General features: G+C 49.9%; 1 protein-coding gene, 1 long non-coding RNA gene and 3 other non-coding genes across 5 annotated transcripts; all 5 read left to right on the top strand.

Annotated features, from left to right (window-relative positions):
• Positions 1-2,610: 2,610 nt before the first annotated feature.
• HSPA8 (heat shock protein family A (Hsp70) member 8) lies at positions 2,611-7,996 on the top strand. The gene is made up of 9 exons (XM_066209446.1): positions 2,611-2,699; positions 3,620-3,829; positions 4,260-4,465; positions 4,549-4,701; positions 4,792-5,347; positions 5,622-5,824; positions 6,112-6,310; positions 6,587-6,819; positions 7,493-7,996. Exons 2-9 carry the CDS (start codon positions 3,625-3,627, stop codon positions 7,676-7,678), a joined length of 1,941 nt encoding a protein of 646 aa, XP_066065543.1. The 5' UTR covers positions 2,611-2,699; positions 3,620-3,624; the 3' UTR covers positions 7,679-7,996.
• LOC136306109 (small nucleolar RNA SNORD14) lies at positions 5,456-5,552 on the top strand. The gene has a single exon (XR_010725513.1). It is a non-coding gene; the product is annotated as a small nucleolar RNA SNORD14 (small nucleolar RNA).
• LOC136306111 (small nucleolar RNA SNORD14) lies at positions 5,940-6,036 on the top strand. Its single transcript, XR_010725515.1, has one exon. It is a non-coding gene; the product is annotated as a small nucleolar RNA SNORD14 (small nucleolar RNA).
• LOC136306110 (small nucleolar RNA SNORD14) lies at positions 6,901-6,997 on the top strand. Its single transcript, XR_010725514.1, has one exon. It is a non-coding gene; the product is annotated as a small nucleolar RNA SNORD14 (small nucleolar RNA).
• Positions 7,997-19,128: 11,132 nt separating the features above from the next.
• On the top strand, positions 19,129-21,482 carry LOC136306108 (uncharacterized). The gene is made up of 3 exons (XR_010725512.1): positions 19,129-19,432; positions 19,978-20,065; positions 21,424-21,482. It is a non-coding gene; the product is annotated as an uncharacterized lncRNA (long non-coding RNA).
• Positions 21,483-21,774: the final 292 nt, after the last annotated feature.

The following is a 21,774-nucleotide window of genomic DNA, read 5'->3' as shown; positions in this document are numbered from 1 at the left end:
AGAGGAGCGGTGCAGTCGCAGACTTTTTGTACAGGGCCGGGAATTCGGGGTTGTTTTTAACCCGGAGCAGTTTGTCCTGACACACTGAGAGAGGGGAGAACCCCGCGGGAAAGGGGACGGAGGGCCTCGGAAATGGGTGATTTTCAAACTCCAGCAGATGCAGGCGTTACGTAAATCAATCTATTTGCTGTGGTGAGCAGGAGGAATGCCTTTGATAATCTCCCTTCTCCTCCCAATTCCGTTTTGAACACTGAAAGGAGAAGCAGTGCGAGATCCTTGATACACTAAACTCACTCCCAAAAATAACGTTTCAATCCATAATCTGAAAAAAAAAAAAAACCCAAAAAAACCCTTCCACACTAAATACAGTACTTAAGTACTTAAACCCGTCCAGCCTGCCAAGCTTGAATCTTCGTGATATGGAGTAAACGAGCTCCTTTTGTCCAGTTTAACAGCCTCTAATTTCTGCCGGAATGAGTCATTTGCCAACTGCCCTCCTCCCTGCACTGACTCACTGCAGTTCCAGGCTGCCTCCCCTTGCTCTCAGCCTGCTCTGCAAAGTGTGCTCGCACATCTAAATGTCACCGTGGCATCCCAAGGTGCTATTCTTAGGTCCTGCCGAAATTCTGCCCATGGTTAAAAAAAAAAAAAAAAACAACACCCCAAAAAACCCATCCCAAAGGCGAACAGCAATGGTCCCGCGGTGGGTTTAGTGTGAATTACGTTGAGGAGCATCTCTGGAGTAACCCTGGAGGAGAAGAGCCCAGCAGCCTGTACTCTGGACGGGGTGGAGTGTGCTTTGCACGCCTTATCTGGCCAGGTGTGAGGTTTGTACGGAGTGCCCTTAGCTCACACCCGGTGCTCCATGGCACAGAGCCCCTTCCCCTGTCCTGCCTTTAACCTCGTGCACCCAACTTCCAGCTCCAAACCCCCAAATCCCCTGTCCTGCCTTTAACCTGGTGCACCCAAATTCCAGCTCCAAACCCCCAAATCCCCTGTCCTGCCTTTAACCTCGTGCACCCAACTTCCAGCTCCAAACCCCAAATCCCCTGTCCTGCCTTTAACCTCGTGCACCCAAATTCCAGCTCCAAACCCCCAAATCCCCTGTCCTGCCTTTAACCTCGTGCACCCAACTTCCAGCTCCAAACCCCAAAATCCCCTGTCCTGCCTTTAACCTCGTGCACCCAACTTCCAGCTCCAAACCCCCAAATCCCCTGTCCTGCCTTTAACCTCGTGCACCCAACTTCCAGCTCCAAACCCCCAAATCCCTGTCCTGCCTTTAACCTCGTGCACCCAAATTCCAGCTCAGAATCCCCTGTCCTGCCTTTAACCAAATTCTCACGGACACACACCGGGAACAGGCTGAGGGATCTGTTCCTGCGCCCCTGTATTGGATTTTTAAGCGCTACCAAGAGAGTTTCTGTCTAAAGCCAACCTGGGAGAACCTGAAATGCTTTTTTTTTTTTTGGTGGAGTTTTTACCCCTTTAAATGGCAGCTCCTTTGCCTGTTTTCCCAGTGTGCCGTGTCCCAGAGCCCGGCCGGCACTCGGTGTTTGTGTTCCCGGCGCCTCCCCGGCTTTTCCGCTCGGCCTTTATTCCCTGTAAACATTGAATGTTGGATGCGCGGGGTGCCCTGAGCGTGACCTCAGGTGATTCCCGACCTGTGCCCGGCTCCCCCCAGCCCTGGGGACGGCAGAAAACCACCGTTTTCCCACCATTTCCCTTTCCAGGGAATTCAGTCCATGCCGGGAGCTGCATTATCCGCCAAGGGGTGACAGCCTGGCCTTGGCTTGGGCTCAGCCTCATGATGGATGGGGACATTCAGGATGGATTATAAAGCCTGGAGATGCTGAGACGGCTTTTGCTCCGCAGAATAAACAGTTCCAGTGTCTGAAACACCACAAACGCGGCTTCCTGCGCGGGGGTAAAACCGGGAACGTCCCTTTGCCTGGCAGCAGGGAACATGGAGGGTGCTGGTTATTGTGCTTGGGAGATTTCCGCCGCGGGAAGCGCCGGGGAGACGCCAGGCAACGGCTGCAAGCATAAGAGCGGGGAATGCCGCCATTCCTGAGGGGAAGGAGGGATCTCGGCGGGGACAGGGGGCTCGGGAGGTACAGGAGGACCCCCGAGGGCTGCGCCCAGGGCCGCCCCTCATGGCGCCGCCATCTTGCGCTTCCCCTTCCCCGCCGCTCTCCTTCCCCGCCGCCCTCTATGCAAATCACCCGCCATTCCCGCGCGCCCATTGGCCCCTCCCGCCCCATTGCGAAATATGCTAATGAAGCACTGGCGCGCCGCGCGGCGATTGGCTGAGCCGCCCGCCCTCTCCCCCACGCCCCGCCCTCCTCCAATGACGTCCCCAAAGGTAAGGGCTCTGATTGGCCAAGGCGCGAGGTAAGCCGCGCCCGCCGCGGGGTTTGGGGGGGCGCGGGGAAAGCGCATGAAGGTTCGAGAACGCGGGGCCGGCCGGCGCGCAACGCCCCCTTCCGGCATGCGTCACGCAAGGCACAAACCAATCACTGGCGGGTGGGAGGGCGGGATCCACGCGCTGATTGGTCAGAGCCGCGAGAGGAAGGCGTGGCCTTCTGGAAGGTTCTGGGCGGGTATAAAAGGGCGCCGCGGCGGGCGCGGGGCATTGAGCGAGCCGGAGCGGAGCTGAGAGGCTGCCCAGTGTGTGAACGAGAGGCCGGGCCGGACTGCGGGTAACGGGGCTGGGCGGGGCACCATGCGGCACGGGAAGGGCGTGGGGGGACGCAGCCACCGTGGAATGGCCTAGGGAGGTGCTGGAGGCAGCTCTGGGGCGGCCACTCCCGGGTGGTTCTGTGTCCTACGGCACCGTTCCGCTGCGGGGATGGGGAGGGGATGGCGGGTACAGGCCCATTTTGCGCCGCTGCGGTGCTTGCTTTTTTTTTTGAATCCTGGCGTTTGTCCGTTCTCTCCTAAATGGGAACTGCCGCGGGAGGGGGAGGAGCGGGTACTCCGCTTTCTCCTCCCGCCTCCATTAGTTACTGCTGGGCCGGGGGAGGGGATGGTTCGAGGAGACGCAGCGCCCGTCTTGCCTCATTGGGGGGCGGTGCCGGGGCATAGCGGCTGCTGCAGTGCCCGGCGGTGCGGCGGGAAGGAGCCGCGTGGGTGGAGAGCGGCCACGTGTGGGCTCTGGTGGGGGGGGGTGGATCAAAGGGGGGTCGGTGTCGCACGGGGCTGGGGCTGTGCCAGCACACGCGGCCCGCCCGGCGGCGACTCCGTTTCCCGGCGGCCCCCGGACACGCCCCCGCCGTGGTCACGTTGCGCGGGAAGCGCGGGGCGCGCTGGGACTTGGAGTCCCGCGCCACGTGGTGCGGGGGACGCCTAGCGGCGGAGGCGGGGAGTGCAGCCGGTGTGCGCTGCCGGGGCCACGTGGGATAACGGGCCCGGAATTCCGGGAATCGTCCGGGATTCACACAGCGGGAGGAAATCCAGTTACATTCCTCTGCTTGGGGACACATTCCACTAGTCCAGGGTGCTCCCAGCCCTACCAGCCTCCTGTTCAAAACTTAAAAGATGAGTAACTATAATTTTGCTGGGTGATTTATATACCAACTTCACTTTTAACTAATTTTTTATTATTTTTTTTTTTCTTCAGACAAGATGTCGAAGGGACCAGCTGTCGGGATTGATCTTGGCACCACCTACTCCTGTGTTGGAGTGTTCCAGCACGGGAAGGTGGAGATCATTGCCAATGACCAGGGCAACCGCACCACACCGAGCTATGTGGCCTTCACAGACACGGAGAGGCTCATCGGGGATGCTGCCAAGAACCAGGTGGCCATGAACCCCACCAACACAGTCTTCGGTAAGGATTGGCACACTTGGTAGTGATTACAGAGGTTTTTCTTGCTTGTAAGAATTGTTAACAGCAAGGCTAAAGGTTTCTCATAGAAGTTCAAGCATCTAAATTACTCTTAACCTGGATCCAACTGTGTTGTTGGAAGTTAAAAGCTATAAGATCTAAAGTATTTGTTATATAGCAAATTCTTCATGGTAGTCAGTCTTAAATCTCTGATCAGATGTCTCAACCTTGTTTAAGGCGGAGCATTTGCAGTATTTTTAAGGTAAAAGCAATGAGTTTGTGTATATCACAGAGGTGAAACTCAGTGTCTGCAGCTGACTCTTAACAGCATAGGTTAAGAACAGTGATCTAGGATGTTCTGCATTTATAGTAAGAATTTTGGGTGTTTAAATAGGAGTGACCGTTATTAACGTGGCAAATTGATCTTTCACAGACGCGAAGCGGTTGATCGGGCGCAGGTTCGATGACTCCGTGGTGCAGTCTGACATGAAGCACTGGCCCTTCACTGTGGTCAATGACGCTGGCAGGCCCAAGGTCCAGGTGGAGTACAAGGGCGAGACAAAGAGTTTCTACCCAGAAGAAATCTCTTCCATGGTTTTAACCAAAATGAAGGAAATTGCAGAAGCATATCTTGGAAAGGTGAGTCTGGGACTGAAGTAAAACGTGGTGAGTAGTTCTGTGTGAGGAGTGATCCTTAACTGAGCTGTTTGCTGTGTTTGCAGACTGTTACCAATGCAGTAGTGACTGTCCCAGCCTATTTCAACGACTCCCAGCGCCAGGCAACAAAAGATGCCGGAACTATTGCAGGGCTCAACGTCCTGCGGATCATCAATGAGCCCACCGCAGCTGCCATTGCCTATGGGCTGGACAAGAAGGTAGGGAGGGGTCACTGTGTCTGGCTAGTGAGTAAACTGTTCTAGTAGTAGTAGTAGAAATTGAGTAACAAAAACGGATGTTTCCTCCAGGTTGGTGCTGAAAGGAATGTCCTCATCTTCGACCTGGGCGGCGGCACCTTCGATGTGTCCATCCTGACCATTGAAGACGGCATCTTCGAGGTGAAATCCACGGCAGGAGACACCCACCTGGGCGGCGAGGACTTCGACAACCGCATGGTGAACCACTTCATCGCCGAGTTCAAGCGCAAGCACAAGAAGGACATCAGCGAGAACAAGCGCGCCGTGCGCCGGCTGCGCACCGCCTGCGAGCGCGCCAAGCGCACGCTGTCCTCCTCCACCCAGGCCAGCATCGAGATCGACTCCCTCTACGAGGGCATCGACTTCTACACCTCCATCACCAGGGCTCGCTTCGAGGAGCTCAACGCCGACCTCTTCCGGGGCACCCTGGACCCCGTGGAGAAGGCGCTGAGGGACGCCAAGCTGGACAAGTCTCAGATCCACGACATCGTGCTGGTGGGAGGCTCCACCCGCATCCCCAAGATCCAGAAGCTGCTGCAGGACTTCTTCAACGGCAAAGAGCTCAACAAGAGCATCAACCCTGATGAGGCTGTGGCATATGGGGCAGGTAATTAATTAATTACTTGATTGCTGTGCAGCTCTTGGTGGTACAAAGTGTAGGCCCTGGGTTTTCGACCTGAATCCTTAAAGCTGTAGGAATTTATTTCCCTTGGACTTGCTGTGATGAATCAGATTCCAAAGCCATTCGTAGTTTCCACCAGAAGTCGAAAGGCTTGTGACGGTGCAAGTACCTTCCTTGGATGTCTGAGCGAGCCCTGTGCGCCGTCGCAGTTTGCAGTGTGTGTTTTGCAGGGTGTTCAATGCTGTGTCTCTCCCCCCAGCTGTGCAGGCTGCTATCCTGTCTGGAGACAAGTCTGAGAACGTCCAGGACCTGCTGCTGCTGGACGTGACTCCCCTGTCCCTGGGTATTGAGACAGCTGGAGGGGTCATGACAGTCCTGATCAAGCGCAACACCACCATCCCCACCAAGCAGACCCAGACCTTCACAACTTACTCCGACAACCAGCCCGGGGTGCTGATCCAGGTGAGCACAAGAGCTCTGGGGTAATAACAAAACACTCTCGGTGCTTTCATTGGTTGATACTTGAAGTAATTTTTAGGCCAGAGGTGTTAAATTCCTGTGATGTGTAAATTCCTGGTTGCTGTGATGAAAGTGACTCCAAAGCCATTCGTAGTTTCCACCAGAAGTCGAAAGACTGGTGCTGGTCCAAGTTCCTTCCTTGGATGTCTGAGCGACCACATCCCTTCAGGATAGTAATTAGACAATCCATTATGGCCTTAATGACATAATGTGATGGTTTCTCTCCTCAGGTGTATGAAGGAGAGCGTGCTATGACTAAGGACAACAACTTGCTGGGCAAGTTTGAGCTGACTGGCATTCCCCCTGCCCCCAGAGGGGTCCCCCAGATCGAGGTCACCTTCGATATCGATGCCAACGGCATCCTGAACGTGTCTGCCGTGGATAAGAGCACTGGCAAGGAGAACAAGATCACCATCACAAATGACAAGGGTAAGGATCTGCTTGGCCTGAGGGTGGGGAGAGCACTGAAATACGAGCTTGTGGAGCTCTGCCTTGTGTTTGAATCAGAACGTGGCTGTAATCAGCATTTTCACACGGATTTATACCTGTGTGAGCTTTTTTTAAGTTACAGTAAATAATTAATTCATAACAAGGCACATTCTGGGCCTCTTCTGCCCCCTAGATTTGAAGTGTGTAATGTTTGGGAATTTGAGATCATTCCCTGAAAAGGACTGAGTCCAATCTAACCACTTGTGTTCTCTGCAGGCCGGCTGAGCAAGGAGGACATTGAGAGGATGGTGCAGGAGGCAGAGAAGTACAAGGCAGAGGACGAGAAGCAGAGGGACAAGGTGTCCTCCAAGAACTCCCTGGAGTCCTATGCCTTCAACATGAAAGCCACCGTGGAAGATGAGAAGCTGCAGGGCAAGATCTCTGACGATGACAAGCAGAAAATCCTGGACAAATGCAACGAGATCATCAACTGGCTGGACAAGAACCAGGTATGTCAGATTCCGTGCTCAGTCCCCAGGGTCTGGCTGAGCTGCAGGGGAAGTTGAGGCTGGAGGAGGAGAAGCCACTGGTTGCTGTGATGAAAGTGACTCCAAAGCCATTCGTAGTTTCCACCAGAAGTCGAAAGGCTGGTGTTGGTCCAAGTTCCTTCCTTGGATGTCTGAGCGACCACAGAGAGTTTTCAATCCCTCCTGTTCCCCCTGCCTGCCTTGCAGGAATAAGTTAGAGGAGAGAATGCAGCTGTTATCATCCTGTTGTTCCAGGAGGGATGGGAGATGCTAAACCAAGCAGGAATACGCTTGCTTTAGAGGCAGTGTTGGCTTGGTGGTGGGGCTGAAGCAGCCTGGACTGTTAAAATGGGTAAAGCAGGCAGGGCTGGGTCACTCCGGGGCTGCTGTGTTGTGGTGGTTTCACCTTGGCTGAGTTCTGTTTGCTAACTGGGAGATAGGCAAAACAGGATCAACTTAAAAGTAAGATTTTGTTAATGTACACTAAGGAAAAAGAAAAAACGAAACTTTAAAAGGATTTTGGGAGAAAAAGGCAAAAGGCTGAACAGGTTTTACTGACATACACTAAGGCAAAAGGCAAGAAAAGAGAAGGACACTTTGACACACCCCACGTGTCCATGAGCAGAAGCACCTGAGCTCTTTGTCTTTCTTGCAGACGGCCGAGAAGGAGGAGTTTGAGCACCAGCAGAAGGAGCTGGAGAAGGTTTGCAACCCCATCATCACCAAGCTGTACCAGAGCGCAGGAGGGATGCCCGGGGGGATGCCTGGAGGATTCCCCGGGGGTGGAGCTCCTCCCTCCGGGGGAGCCTCCTCTGGCCCCACCATCGAGGAGGTGGACTAAGGACACGGGGAGATGCATTCCACTAGCAGTTAGTCTCGGAGGAGACCCCCAGTTTGGGGGCTGGAGTGAAGGACCCAATCCTGTAGGCACATCTGGGTTTATTTTGCCAGGTTAAAACAACTCCATAACTGAGCTGCTGTTAAAGAGAAAAAGAAAAAACCCGATTAAAACGAAACAAAACAATTTTTTTTCTGGGCATTTTAGATACTTGAAAATGTGCACAGGTGGGAGATGAAATACCATTGCACTTTACAGTACTGTAAATGAGTGGAAATGCAATTCATGTCCTAAAGAATAAAAACTATTTAATGGGCATCACACTGTCTCTGCCTTCACTTGTTTCTACTAGCTGTCCACTGTAAATAAAGGAAAAAAAAAAAACCCTGAATGCAGGTAATTGCTGCTTAATTAACCATGATCCGGTGGGTTTTGCAGTGGGGAAAAAAAGGGTTTGGAACCAGGTGCTGCTTAAGCCTTTGTGATGGGTTTTTGAGAGGAGAACTTAATGTATTGAGTTATTACTGACCTGTGGCAGGAAATCTCAGAATTAACTAGGTTGGAAAAGACTTCGTAGATGGAGTCCAACTTCAAAGTTGCATCTTGTAAGTACAAAAATACGGGAAAGTAAATCACTCTTTACTGGCTGAAATATCTCACCTTGCAGGACGATATTGAGAATTTGCTGGCTGGGGTGTGGCTTTAGGTGATGTTTTCAGCAATAATTGGCAATATTTCATACTCCATCAAAAAACAGTGCTGTGTGTACAGTACCAGTGGAAAAACAATTAAATGGCAATTACAGTCAAAAAATTCCTCAGTCAGTACCAGGTGGGAGAAATTGGAGGGAGATGATCCAGTCCAGGGCTGAAATATTTTGGGTTAGAGGCCTTGTGAAGTGACTGATGTGTGGCATCACCCAGCTCCAGAGACATTCCTGTGACTCCTGCCCCAGGATCCCGGCAGGAATCCTCCCCTGATTCCCCAAGATTGGAGTGTTTCAAATCATTTTTGGGTTGTGCCAGAGCTTGGTGTGGTACCTGAGCACTGTGTGTCGACAGGAAGGGAAACGTAATGGGCAAAAGAAAACTGCTAAAGCAATAATGGAATTCTGTGCCCACATCTTTCACAGGCAGGGGTTCAGCCATTCCTGGGAAAACCGGGATCCATCCCCAAAACTATCCTTTTCCCTCTCCGTCCTGAACATGAGGCCCCACCGTGGTCTGGGACACCCCTGGGGTCAAAACCATCCCAGAGTGCTCATCCCTGTTTGATCCCAAACCCCAAGCAGCCCTGGACAAACCCCTGGGGAGAAAATTCCCCTGTGCCAGCCCAACCCGGGCCACTTTGGCTTAGGACAGAGTGCCAGGGCTGTCCCTCGGTGTCCCCGTGCTACCTGTGCACTGCCGGCTCTGAAAATCCCTTAATAACGACTCGGGAATGATGAAAAATGAATTAATCACACCAAAGAGGCAGGGAAATCAGAAGGGTTTAAAGACATTTTTAGTTTGGGGACCGTGCTGGCACTGCTGGTGCTGGGCCACCAGATAGCAGCACCTGCCCAGGGAATGGCACAGAGGTCCCTTTTTTTTTGGTTGTTCCTCTGGGTTTGAGTTACATCACCCCAAAATACTGATGGTGTTAAATATGACCCCAGAGCAGCACCTCCCATTAGTCAAGCGTAAGGGTTTTGTTGCCTCGAGGGCCACGGGATGGAAATGGGGTTTGGAAAGTGATGGTTTAGGGTGTTCTGTGTGTTTAGGGAGTTTCTGGGGGCTCTGGTTCTAACCCACAGCCTGGTGGGGCTCAGGGAGGAGAGTTCAGGGGGTGAATCCTACAAACACAGGACGGGCTGAGGGTCTGGGGCATGTGGGACCCGGAGGGGACAGCAGGAGCTGCTGCAGGCCCTGCAGCCACAGGACAAGGGCACCAGGCACTTCCAGGGAATAAAGGAGCGAAAACAATATCAATTTTATGGGATTTTTGCATTGACCACAACAAGGAAACCCGACGAGTTGGCTGCCAAACAGGGGAGCTGGTTTCAGTTTATCTCATGGGTAATTTGGAGTTCTTGACTTGGAGATATTTCCATTCCTTTTCTTTATAATCTTAAATTAGTTGGTTTTGCTGTTGTTCTGGGGGTTTTCTTGGAGCCCGGGAAAAGCCAGGATTGAGCGAGTTTGTGACTCCGGGAAAAGCCAGGATTAGGTGGGTTTGTGCCCGTGGAAAAGCCAGGATTGAGCGGGTTTGTGCCCCTGAGCCCAGGAAAAGCCAAGATTAAATGGGTTTGTGCCCCTGAGCCCAGGAAAAGCCAAGATTAAATGGGTTTGTGCCTCTGAGCCAAGGCAGCAGTGAGGGAATCAGGGCTTTCCCTGCCAGCCGGGGCTGTCCTGAGCCTTTGGAGTGCCTGGAACGGGGCTGGGACCTGAGGGGTGACACAGAGGGATGCACATGCTGCTTTATGAGCCACTGCAGAGAATAACTGAAACAAAGCATATTGTTTTGTCTGGGCACATCCACAAATTTCATGTAATTTGGGGAATTATACAGCAACGGGGCTCCCAATCCTGGCACCCGGGGGCGAGGTGTGGATTTATCCTTCCACAGCCTTCACTCGGCACCCACGGGCACTCAGCACCCTCCTCTTCCTCCCTGCTCTTCCTCCACTCTTCCTCACCATCACCACCATCACCCCTTCCCCGCCGATTTTCCAACCCAAGGCCTCCCTCTCTTGCCGGGAATGATTTCCCACCGGGCCAGCCGGGGACTTATTTCAGTCCTCCAATCTCCCCGCAATCCTTCCACACGAAATATTTAGCCGGGGCGGCCCCGGCGAAGCAGCGCCGAGTGTTAACGCGTCGCCGGCCGCCCGCAGACGGCATTAGGCTGTAATTTGAAAGTGAGTGAAGTGATAACGCCGCGCTGCCGGCTTTTGTGAGCCTGCATTAATGCAGCTCCGCCAGCGCCACGCATCGCCAGCGCCATCGACTGCCGCTAATAGCGTCGGGGAGGGTGGCAAAATTGGGGCTGATGCAGGAAATAAAGGGTATCGACCAGCCCGCTGCAGCGCCACAGCGGCCTTTAATCTATTACTGCCCTTGATGGGGGGGTTTAATGCAACTTTAGCGTCAATCACGTTCCCAGTCCCCACTCCGCCTGCTGGGAGGGCGGCGGGACGCGGCTCGGGCTGGTGCTCGGAGCTCATGGGTATCGATCGCCGCCGGGCTCGGGGGTCTGGGTTATAATTATTTCATTAAACCGTTTAAGGGTTATCAAATATGAACCCCCTCTCCCGTTCCATTTAGGAATTGTTGCGATTGTTAATCCGTGTCAAGCTTATTGCGCTGAAATTGGCTGATGCCGCCGAGTGCTTGGCTGTGGATCGAGGCCAGGAGAGCCCCTCTCCCCTGGCACTGGGATTTGGGGTCGTAGCTGGGTGATCCTGCAGTAAAAACCATCCCAAATAAGAACAGGACACGCTGGTGCCCTCTCTGAGCTGGTTTTGCTCACAGGGGAGGAGATGTTGGGTCTCTTTCCTCACACCAGGAGCTGGAGGAACGGGCTGGAGCTGTGCCAGGGCAGGCTCAGGTTGGATTTTAGGGAAAGGTTCTTCCCCCAGAGGGTGCTGGGCACTGCCCAGGCTCCCCAGGGAACGGGCACAGCCCCGAGGCTGCCAGAGCTCCAGGAATGTCTGGACATTGTGGGATTGTTCAGGTGTCTGCGCATGGCCAGGAGCAGGACTGGATGTCCCGTGTGGGTCCCTCCCCATTTAGGATATTCCATGGTTCTTTTGGAACGCATTCTGTGCCTCGGTTTCCCGTTTGATCCATGGAATTGCTTTGTTTTCCCCCACTCATTTGGAGTTTGGGGATGAAAAGGGCCAATGTGACCAAAATATTCCTCTTATTCCAAGACAGGCTGTTCTTGCCTGTGGGAGAGGGAGAAAATCCCCCTTTGAAAATGTTCTTGGACCCTTTATGGGAATGCAAACAATTCTGTTGTTTTAACACTTCTGTTGTTTTCTCCCTTAGACCCAGACCATGGCTGCACCCCAGCTGGTCCCAAAGCTTTGAGGTGGCTTTCAGCGCACAGCAGGAAAAGCTCAGGCTGCTGCTGCAGGAGCTTTTCCCTCTTCCCAAGGTGTGTTATTCTCCACACGGGCACCTTGTCCCGGCACAACCCAGGGGGTTTGGGGGGACTCCTCTTGGTTCCTCACCCTCTAGAGGTGCCAGAGCTGCTCCTGGCACGATTTTTGTGGGATTTGTGCTCGGTTCTCTCTGTTAAAATGAACTGCGAATTCCTCTTCATTTCACTTTTCCTCCCTGTGAGCGCCGCGTTAAACCAGGCTCTAATTCCTGGCACAGGAAAATCCCGGAGGAGCCGTGGGAATCCCAGGGCTGCCCCAGGGCACCCTCCTGCCCTCTCTCCCACCCCAAACCCCCCAGATGGATAAAACCTGGCCGAGCCCAGGCGTGGGGAGCCTTTGGAACGCATTTGTATTCCGGATCCATTGGAAGCCTGTGCTCGCCGGCACCTTTCCATTAAAGCCCGGGATGCTCTGGAAGAAGCTATATCTTAATTTGAGCAAAGTGATTCCTGTTTCTGTGGGCAGGCAGTGCAGTTCCTGCAGAGTCCTTTATCAGTATTCTGTGCTGCCTCCTGGCAGCTGCTCATTTGCTGTTGCCTCAACCTGTGCTGACCTCATTTTCTCTCACAGAGCAGTGAAGGATTTGGTAAAAATTAGTTATATTAGTGGCTCCCGATCCAGCCAGTTTATTTGTGATATGACAAATATTTCAGCCATTAGGATCTTTCCATCTCTTAGCGGCTTAAATGCACTCACTTATATTCCAAATCACTGCTTAATTTAAAAGCCTATTTGTGCAGATTGGCGCAGGCAGGGAAAAAACCTGAGGAACGCTCACCCCTCCAAATAGGGCCGAGCAGAGCCTGGGATTGGATCCCCCAGCCCGGAACTTCACACTGCCACTAATCACTGCCAGCACAGCACGGGCACAGCATTCCATGGGGGAATTGGGAGTGAGCTGGGAATGCAGGGGAGGGATGGAGGGAGGGAGGGAGGGAGGGAGGGATGATGGAGGGATGGATGGATGGACGATGGATGGATGGACAGATGGATGGTGGATGGATGGATGGATGGAGGGATGAATGGATGGATGGTGGATGGATGGATGGATGGATGGATGGATGGATGGAGGGATGGAGGGATGGATGGATGGATGGAGGGATGGATGGATGGATGGATGGATGGATGGATGGATGGATGGATGGAGGGATGGATGGATGGATGGAGGGATGGATGGAGGGATGGATGAATGGAAGGATGGATGGAAGGATGGAGGGATGGAGGGATGGATGGAGGGATGGATGGAGGGATGGATGGAAGGATGGAGGGATGGAGGGATGGATGGAGGGATGGATGGATGGATGGATGGATGGATGGATGGATGGAAGGATGGATGGAAGGATGGATGGCTGGCTGGCTGGCTGCTGCCTCCCCCGCTGGCTGTGCCTCAGTTTCCCCTCCTGCCCTGCCCTGCAGGGTTTTGGGAGCCAGGCAGTCATCCCCGGGTTTGGGAATGACGTCACTGCAGGGTCAGGGAAGGGCAGGAGGGATTAGAAGTGTGTCTGGCAGCAGAGAGGAAATCATGGGATGGTTTGGAAGGGACCCTAAAACTCCTCCCATCCCACCCCTTGCCCTCGGCTTCCACTGTCCCAGGTCACTCCCAGCCCCGTCCAGCCTGGCCTGGGACACTCCCAGGGAAATGTTTTGGTTCTTGGGTGATGTTTTCATGTTTCCATGTCCCAAACACTGCCATGACCTCAATAACCTCTCTGGGCTCTCCACCCCCCGGGCCAGGCCGGGAGGGCAGGGCTGGGAGCTCGGGGGATCATCCCTCGCTGCTGCTCCTCCTCCAGCTCCTCCCAACATCCAACCAGCCCGTCCCTCCAGGCTTCCCTTCCCCTCCCAGGAGCCTTCAACTCTTCCTTTAGAGCCCTGCACATGTTTATTACTTATTACAGATTTTTTATATATATATATATATTTACATATTTTATTTTTGTTTATTTTTTTTTTATTCGCTGGAGATAACATCAGGATGTGACTCTGGGGTTGCTTTAAGGGACACGCACAGATCGCAGGGAAATCCCAGGAGCTGCTGATCCCGGATCCACCCGGCTGCCCTTGTTCTCTCCCGCTCTTCTTCTCCCTCGGGAACTTCTCAGGGCTATTTTTGGGGTCTTTTATCCCCCTGGAGAACTTCTCAGGGCTCTTTTTAGGGTTTTTTTATCCCCTGAGGAACTTCTCAATGCTGTTTTTAGGTTTTATTTTCCCCCTGGAGAACTTCTCAGTGCTCCTTGGAGGGTTGGTTTGGGTTTTTTTCCCCCTGGGGAACTTCTCAGTGCTCCTTTGAGGAGCTTTTTTTCTCTCCTGGAGAACTTCTCAGCGCCCTTTTTAGGGTTTTTTTTTTTCCCCACTCAAAGCTGGGAAACAAATTCAGGTTGTGTGTTTTATTTTCTGCCTCTTCCTCCCCCCAGAGCTCAGCTCCAGACTTTTCCCTGGGACTTTCAGGAGGTGAAGTTGATTTTGGAGGAATAAAGGACACACAGTTTAACCCAGTAAATCTCTGCCTCCGGAGCTCTGTGGGGGAATTCTCTGTGTTATTCCTGGTTTTCCCTCACCTCCTTCCAGGTGGGAATCCGGTGATCCAGAGCAGGGCAGGGAGAGCTGGATTGGATGGATTGCAGAGCTTTGGGAAGAGAAGGAATTCACCAGCCCCAAGAGACAATGGCCAAAAGAATCATTTCCTTTGAGGGGAAGGTTTTGTGCTCCTGGAATTTGTCCCTCAGTGCCTGCTCCAGACAATCCTGCAGAGCATCCTCAGGGCTGTTAAAAAGGCAGGAAAAGGAATTTATAAGTGAAGCTCTTGGAATTTCACTCACATGGAATTACTGCTTGTGTCGGCTGGGATGATGGAAGTCAAATTTAAACACAAAATAAAGAAGAAAAAAGAATAAAGAAAATTAAGAATAACGATTAAAGAATAAAGAATGAAGATTAAAGAATGAAGAATGAAGAATAAAGACTAAAGAATGAAGAATGAAGAATAAAGAATAAAGAATAAAGAATGAAGAATGAAGAATAAAGAATAAAGAATAAAGAATAAAGAAGAATAGAGAATAAACAAAAAGAATAAAGAACTTCTAAAGAAGTTTTCCAGTAGGTTATGGCAGAGGATTCTGACTGAAAATAATTATCCTTGATAAATTTTCCTGCACCTTTCCCAATTAGGGAGCGATGGAGACAGATTTAATTGCAAGGAAAAGCTGCACAAACTGTAATTCTTGCTCAGCCTCACTCCTCAACTTTCAAGGCTCTGGGAGTTCAGATGCTGATGGAAGTGGATCGATTTTCCCCTATATTGAAAGCTTCCAAAAAAAAAAAAAAACCACCTCCTCTCCTCAACAACAACAACAACAACAAAAACCTCAACTCACCTCCCGGGCTGCGAGTCCCATGGTTCCAATTAAAATCACCTGTTAACTTTAAAAGGTCTCTTTTTTAAAAAGGGTTTAAAAAGATTTTCATTTAATTGATTGGATGTAAAATGCCCTTTACAATTACCACTATAAACTACTTGTTTCCCACTGAGTAAGACCCAATTTGAGATGTTTATCAGGACTTTGCACTCTTCCCACTTCTCCATACCGAGTTCTTGAATTCCTTATTGACAGCTTGCATCTGTCAGCCGGGGATATTTTTAGGTTGTGGCGAGAAAGCTTTTTAAAAAGGTTGTAATGGCTCGATTTTGTATTCTCTGTAACCTCGAGAAATAAATCAGCTCTGAATGGCCTCGGCAGTGCTGGGCGCCCCTCATTTCAGAGCAGGAAAATGCCGGGATTTCACTCATTTCTCAGCATTTCCCAAAAAGTTTAGTAAAAATCACCACCCCCTCCCCCCCCTCGGTTTTTAATAATTCTCATCCCTCACTATGAATTCCTCACAATTAATAAACCGTGTGGTGCTGATTGGGCCCTCCTCAATCTCTGATTTCGGGGTTTATTTAGAATTTTAGGGCTGGACTTTGCTGATCCCTGTGGGTGCCGCCCAACCCAGAATATTCCATGATTTGTCCTCAAAAGACTGATGACCCTCACAATCCCATCCGGGTGAGTTTGCTGGATTGAAAAACAAAACAAAACAAAACAAAACAATTTATTTGAGCCCATTTGCCGTCTCGTTGTGCAGATTTAATTTCATTTTCTCAGCAAGGGAAAGGTCGTAAAGGATCCGTCGTAAAGGCCATTTTTGGGCTGCTCAGCCCAGAATTCCTCTTTAATAAAACACATTTTAATTGTATTTAAACCCAGCCCGGATGAGCTGGGCTTGCTGCTGCTAAAAGCCCCCTCCTAAATTAATTACCCCAATTACAGTTTGATAAGCACGGAGTTTGTTTCCACGCTTTAAATTCAATTTATTTTTTTTTTTTTTTGCTCCAGACCAAGAGGCAGAACCTTGACTAATTACAAACCACAACAGGTTAAAGTGTCCGGCACCGAGGTGATAAATACGGGCGTAATTAGGGGGGTTATTGTAGGAGCTTAATTAGGAGAGCCGTAATTAGCCTATTTTGCCCGATTTTCATTGAGCAGCCGACGAAAATCAAATGGAAAATATTTTAATTTAACAGGCATTCTCAGCGTAGATTTAATTATTCATTGATAACTCCGAGGTGGAGAAATCTCCTCTTTTGTGCCAGGAGTGGGGGAAAAGTGAGGCTGGGAGCCAAAAAAAAATCAAACACCCAGCAGCTTTAACCCTGGAATTTTGGGGTCAGGGCACGAAGAAATCTGGGAGTCCCCTCCTTCACTTTGGCCAGGTTTAATTTGCAGACTTTAATTTGCAAAATGAATTTCTCTCTTTTTTTTTTGTGGGGATGAGGGGCTGCTGGGCACTGCCGAGGAGAGCCTGGGCTCCCCAAACACCCCAAATTCCTGCTTTTTGGACCCAAATTTTCCTGGTTTTTGGTCCCCAAAAGCACCAAAAACTTCCTGCTTTTTGGACCCCAAGCATGCAAAATTTCCTTCTTTTTGGTTCCCAAATTTCCTGCTTTTTGGTCCCCAAATACCCCAAATTCCTGGTTTTTGGTCCCCAAGCACCCCAAATTTCCTATTTTTTGGATACCAAGCACCCCAAATTTTGTGGGTTTTGTTCCCCAACACCCAAAATTTCCTTATTTTTGGTTCCCAGACACCCCAAATTTCCCAGGTTTTGGTCCCTAAGCATCCCAAATTTCCTTATTTTTGGTCCCCAAACACCCCGAATTTCCCAGGTTTTGGTCCCTGAGCACCAAAAATTTCATTTTTTTGGTCCCCCAGCACCCAAAATTCCTGGTTTTTGGTCCCTAAGAACCCCTAATTTCCTAGGGTTTGTTCCCCAAACACCCCAAATTTCCTTCTTTTTGGTCCCCAAGCACCCCCAATTTCCTGGTTTTTGCTTCCCAAGCACCAAAAATTTTATTTTTTGGTCCTCAAGTGCCCCAACTTTCCTGCTTTTTGCCACCTCCAGCTGCCCAGGGGCTGTTTGAGGAACACCTGGGTGGGTTTAAACCCCGAGGCTTGGGGCTGAGCTTGGCCCTTCCCATCACCCTCACCCAGGGAAAAGGGAGAGAACTGGGGAGTTGGAGGGGCAGGTTCCAGCTGCGGCTTTGCCAGGGAGAGGAACAGTTTTTAATTCAGGTGCCCAGGGTCTAATTTAGTCTTTCTGCTGGTGAAATTTGAAATATTTGTGCCGTCAGAGCCTCCTTGGAGCTGCTGATGGAGCCTGGAAAACTCTCCCGCTGCCTGCCATGGGATCTTCATCCAAGGAAAAAAAACAATAATCAGAAAATGCTCATTTTCCTTAAAGTCAAACAAAAGAACCGATCCCTGGCGTGGTGGCACAACCCTTATTTAACATCTCAGGGGGAGTTTTAGGGAAGTTTGGTTTGGTTTTTTTTGGTTGTTTTTTTTTTTTTTTTTATCCGAGGTGCTGCACATCCCCCTGGATTTGGCTGCTCATTTTCCTGGCCTTGAAAACCTTCCCCCCCCGTGCCCGAGCTGAGCAGATGAGCCACCAAGACCCTTCTCTTTTCTTGTGCATTTAGGGGTGAAAAATGCCCAGCAAGGATTCAATTAGCATCATATCCGTGCCTGCACCCCACACTTGGGCCTGACAAAAGCAGCAGCTGCTTCATTAGGAGTTGCTTAATTAATCCTGACACGGGCAGTTATTATATGGTGACAATGTCCTGTGGGTGAAGGGCTGGGGCAGTCATGAAAAGATGATTTTCTGCTGTTTTCTTGGAGCTCCTTTCAGCACTAAAAGCTGACCTGGTGCTTTGCCTCGTTCACAGGAAGGTCCCTGATTCTGGACCTGGCTTAGGTGGGGTTAATTTGCCTCTGGAAGTTCGGGGTTATTTGTAAATGGGTATTTTTGAAAATCGGAAAATGCGCGGTCAACACCGGCAGGGAGGCTTTCAAACCGTGCGTGAGGGGTTCCTGTGATACACGAAAATTAAAGTCGCCTTAATTGCTTTTCCTGGGGATGATTAAGACCGAGTTAATCAGGCAGGATCTCAGTGGAAACTCCTTCTGAAGCTCACAAACTCTTCTGGTGAGGTTTGGGTTGGGGGCTGAGCTCAGCAGTTCAGAGGGAATTGCAGAAATCGGATTTTTCCTCCTGAGGGAAGAGGAGAGTGTTGCTGAGGGGTGGAACTCCAGGCTGGGATGGCACTGCTGGCGTGGGGCAGCTCCAAATCCCGGGATTTTGGGGCAGGAGTGGAGGGAAATTCAGAGCTGGGCTGTCACACCCATCCCTGCGTGGGGAGTCCAGGGGCTGTTGGAACCTTCATCATTTAAACAAGGGAAGGAACTCCCGAGCCTCGAAATTCACTTGAACACCCCCTGAGGGGGTCTGGCCGCAGAACTTGGGCAGCACCAATGATTTTTGTGTCGTCTCAGAGGAAAAAGTGCTGAGTTAAATTGTCAGGCTGATGGTGGAAAGCAGAGAGCACCGGTGATGGATTTTAATCCATCCTTCCTTCCTTCCTTCCTTCCTTCCTTCCTTCCTTCCTTCCTTCCTTCCTTCCTTCCTTCCTTCCTTCCTTCCTTCCTTCCTTCCTTCCTTCCTTCCTTCCTTCCTTCCTTCCTTCCTTCCTTCCTTCCTTCCTTCCTTCCTTCCTTCCATCCTTCCATCCATCCATCCAGAAATATTTCTATTTATGCCTCATATATAACACACCGAAGCACAGATTTACCAAGATAAGCAAATCCAAACGCTGATCATCAGAATTAATCCACCCTCCGCACACCCATGCAGGGTTCTTTGCTCCCCAGAACCTTGACGAAGCCAGAATTTGTGAAATTCCCTTTTCCCAGCCTCCCCTCTGCTCCCAGCAGCTCCAAGTGCTGCCGCCAATTCACAGAGAGCCTCGGGTTTGGTGGGAGCAACTTATTAGGGAGCGTTAATAAAACTTGTTACCCTTAATTGAAAGAAAAGCTTAAATAAACCTCAAGGCTTGAGGCATTAATGGATGGCAGAGGGAGCAGCAGGGAAGGAACCAGGCTTCCCTGTCCTTTTAGGATTGGATGGCAACGAGCTCCCCAACCACCACAGCTAAATTAGAGAAGATGGCTTTCCATAATTTCTCCAAACAATCACTTAATGGGAGCGGTTATAATTCCACGAAATAGGTGAATGGAGTACTGATCCATTTTATGGAACCATCAATAAACTAAACCTTGCCTGCTTTTAAGATTAAACTGAGGGGGGGGGGGGGGGGGTGGGGGGGGGGAAAGAAAAAAAAAGAAAAAAACCTCCCAAAAAAAGAAAAAGCCTACAGGCAGCAAAGGGAGAGAGAGAGAGTAAAAGAGTATTTATCTTTACACAGAAAATTTGTGTGCTAGTAAAGTGCAGGGCAGTGACAGGAATTTCAATTATTTAATCAAAAAGAAAATGAAAGTGGCTTTAAGTGTTGTGATTTGAGCCAGTGAAATCTAATGTGGGCTCACATTGAATATGAGGAAAATGGGAAGAAAATTAAAGCTGCTCCTACTTAAATCATGTGGTTACAAATGGTAAATTAGTTTCTCGATGTTTTCATTTAAGTGTTTAAGTGGAAGGTTTTATTCTTAATGTAGTGTTGTGACACAGAATAAAAACCTTATCTGTCTCTATGGCTTTTTTTTTTTTCCCCTTCCTTTCCTTCCCCCCTCCCCTCTCCGTGCTGCTGCCTTAGAAGGCGAAAGGGGAAAAAGCTGCGGCGGTGCCTGGGCTGCTTTTGTGAAAATTGGGAGGCAATATGCTTTCACCACAGGCTCATTAAGGTAATAGATGAATAATGTCTATTAAAAATGCACTAGGCTAAATGAATTGAACGCGTGTTGGGAGTGGAATCGGAGCTTGCTGGAGGATGCAAACTGGAAAATTCTCCTTTTTTGTTGTTGTTGTTGCTGTTGGAGTTATTTGGGGCCTCGAGGGCTGGGGCCGGGCAGAAATGCACACGCACGAGGTTTTAGTTGTGGCACAAGCCCCTAAAATCCCCAGACCCCTCAACATTTTAAAGAATATTTTCTATGATTCCTGGATATTTCTGCCTCCAAGCTCGTGGCCCTTGCCTTGCAGATTTCATTTCCCACATTATTTTCCAACGACCATTGGCAAACTCTTTTGCAAAGGCTCCTGGGGGCCAAGGCTGGGTCCCCTCCAAACTCAAAAGAAAACAAAATTTGGGCAGAAAACCCCGCTTTTGTTTTTTGCCTTGTTGAACGTGGTGATTACACTGAGCATCTCCAGCATCACCTCTGAGGAGCAGAAAACACATTTATGAACTAGGAACCCCATTCTTTAAAACACCAGATGGATGGGGGTTCAGTCAGGAGCTAAAAATCCCCAATTTCCTCCCATCAGTAAGGAGATCAGCAGGGTTTGAGCTCTGTGGGATTTTCCATCACATTTCTCCAGCTGGGAAAAGAAATTCCCAACTCACTGCAGTGATTTCCAGGGATTTCCAGCCACTCCCATCAGGAATATTTGGGGAAATGTGTATTTGAGGCTGCAAACTGTCCAATTAATTTGACTGAAATTGGCTCCTGGAAAGAGGAAATTAAGAAGGGATGTACAGACATCAATTTTTTTTTTTAATTTTTTTAGCAGGAAATCATGGTAAAATCAAATACCAAGAATCGCTGGGCTGAATCCAAAAAATGGCTTTGAAAAATCATGTAAATATTATGTCATTGATTTGTTACGTGGTATCCACCTGCATCTCTCCTTGTTTTCAATGACATTTTAATATTTCCCGTTAAAATTGACATTGACCACTGGGATGAAGCGTTCTGAACATCAGACACCAGCCCCTCACTTCGAATTCCTCACCCCTGGCAATGGACAAAATGCCATTTCCAAATGCCATTTCCACTTTTAAAGCATTATTTGAAGATGCATTTGCGAGCTGCCGACTTGATTCTCTCTCCCTCTCTCTTTTCTTTTCTTTTTATTTTTAGTTTTTTTCCCCCTTTCCCCCCCCTCCCAAGACCTGTCATCCACTTCTGGAGTGCTTAAAATAAAGTGCACAGATACAGAGGGAGCTGAAAGAGTCAAGAAGCCACATAATACAGAAATGTTTCGAGTAAAGTGTGTTACTCAGATCTTTCTAAAGTACATTTCTGCCTTTATTCTGAAGGCCACAGCACAGCCAACTCTGCCTAATGCAAGTAATGGAACCAATCTCTCCCTTTGATCCATCAAAAAGGTGATTTTTTTTTTCTCTGCTTTTTTTTTTTCCCCCCCTATTTTATTTTGTTTTGTAAACCGGTTTTGCAATCAGTTTGGGGGCAAACATGAAAAGAAAACGAGGTTTAAATTGTCCTGCAATGAAGGACAATTTCCTTTTCTCCGTGCAGGTGACACGGGAACGTCTCAGGTGGGAGTTGTGACTTTCGTGTGCAGGAGGTGATGTAGAAATTTGTGTGTTTAAACCAGGTGGAAAAACCAAGCCAAGTGCACTGAGGCTGGTCTTAAGTGATTTATAAAA

The sequence above is a fragment of the Chamaea fasciata genome, unplaced genomic scaffold (assembly GCF_029207755.1).
Source record: "Chamaea fasciata isolate MVZ Bird 193981 ecotype frontalis unplaced genomic scaffold, bChaFas1.0.hap1 SCAF_997, whole genome shotgun sequence".
Classification (NCBI taxonomy): Eukaryota; Metazoa; Chordata; class Aves; order Passeriformes; family Sylviidae; genus Chamaea; species Chamaea fasciata.
This window is presented reverse-complemented; position numbering and strand designations above follow the sequence as displayed.

Bases quoted from the DNA above. Each gene is read 5' to 3' on its own strand.
- HSPA8 (XM_066209446.1), top strand. From the start codon at position 3,625: ATGTCGAAGGGACCAGCTGTCGGGATTGATCTTGGCACCACCTACTCC. The intron at 4,466-4,548 runs GTGAGTCTGGGA...CTGTGTTTGCAG, and splicing joins CAGAAGCATATCTTGGAAAG to ACTGTTACCAATGCAGTAGT. The intron at 6,820-7,492 runs GTATGTCAGATT...TCTTTCTTGCAG, and splicing joins ACTGGCTGGACAAGAACCAG to ACGGCCGAGAAGGAGGAGTT.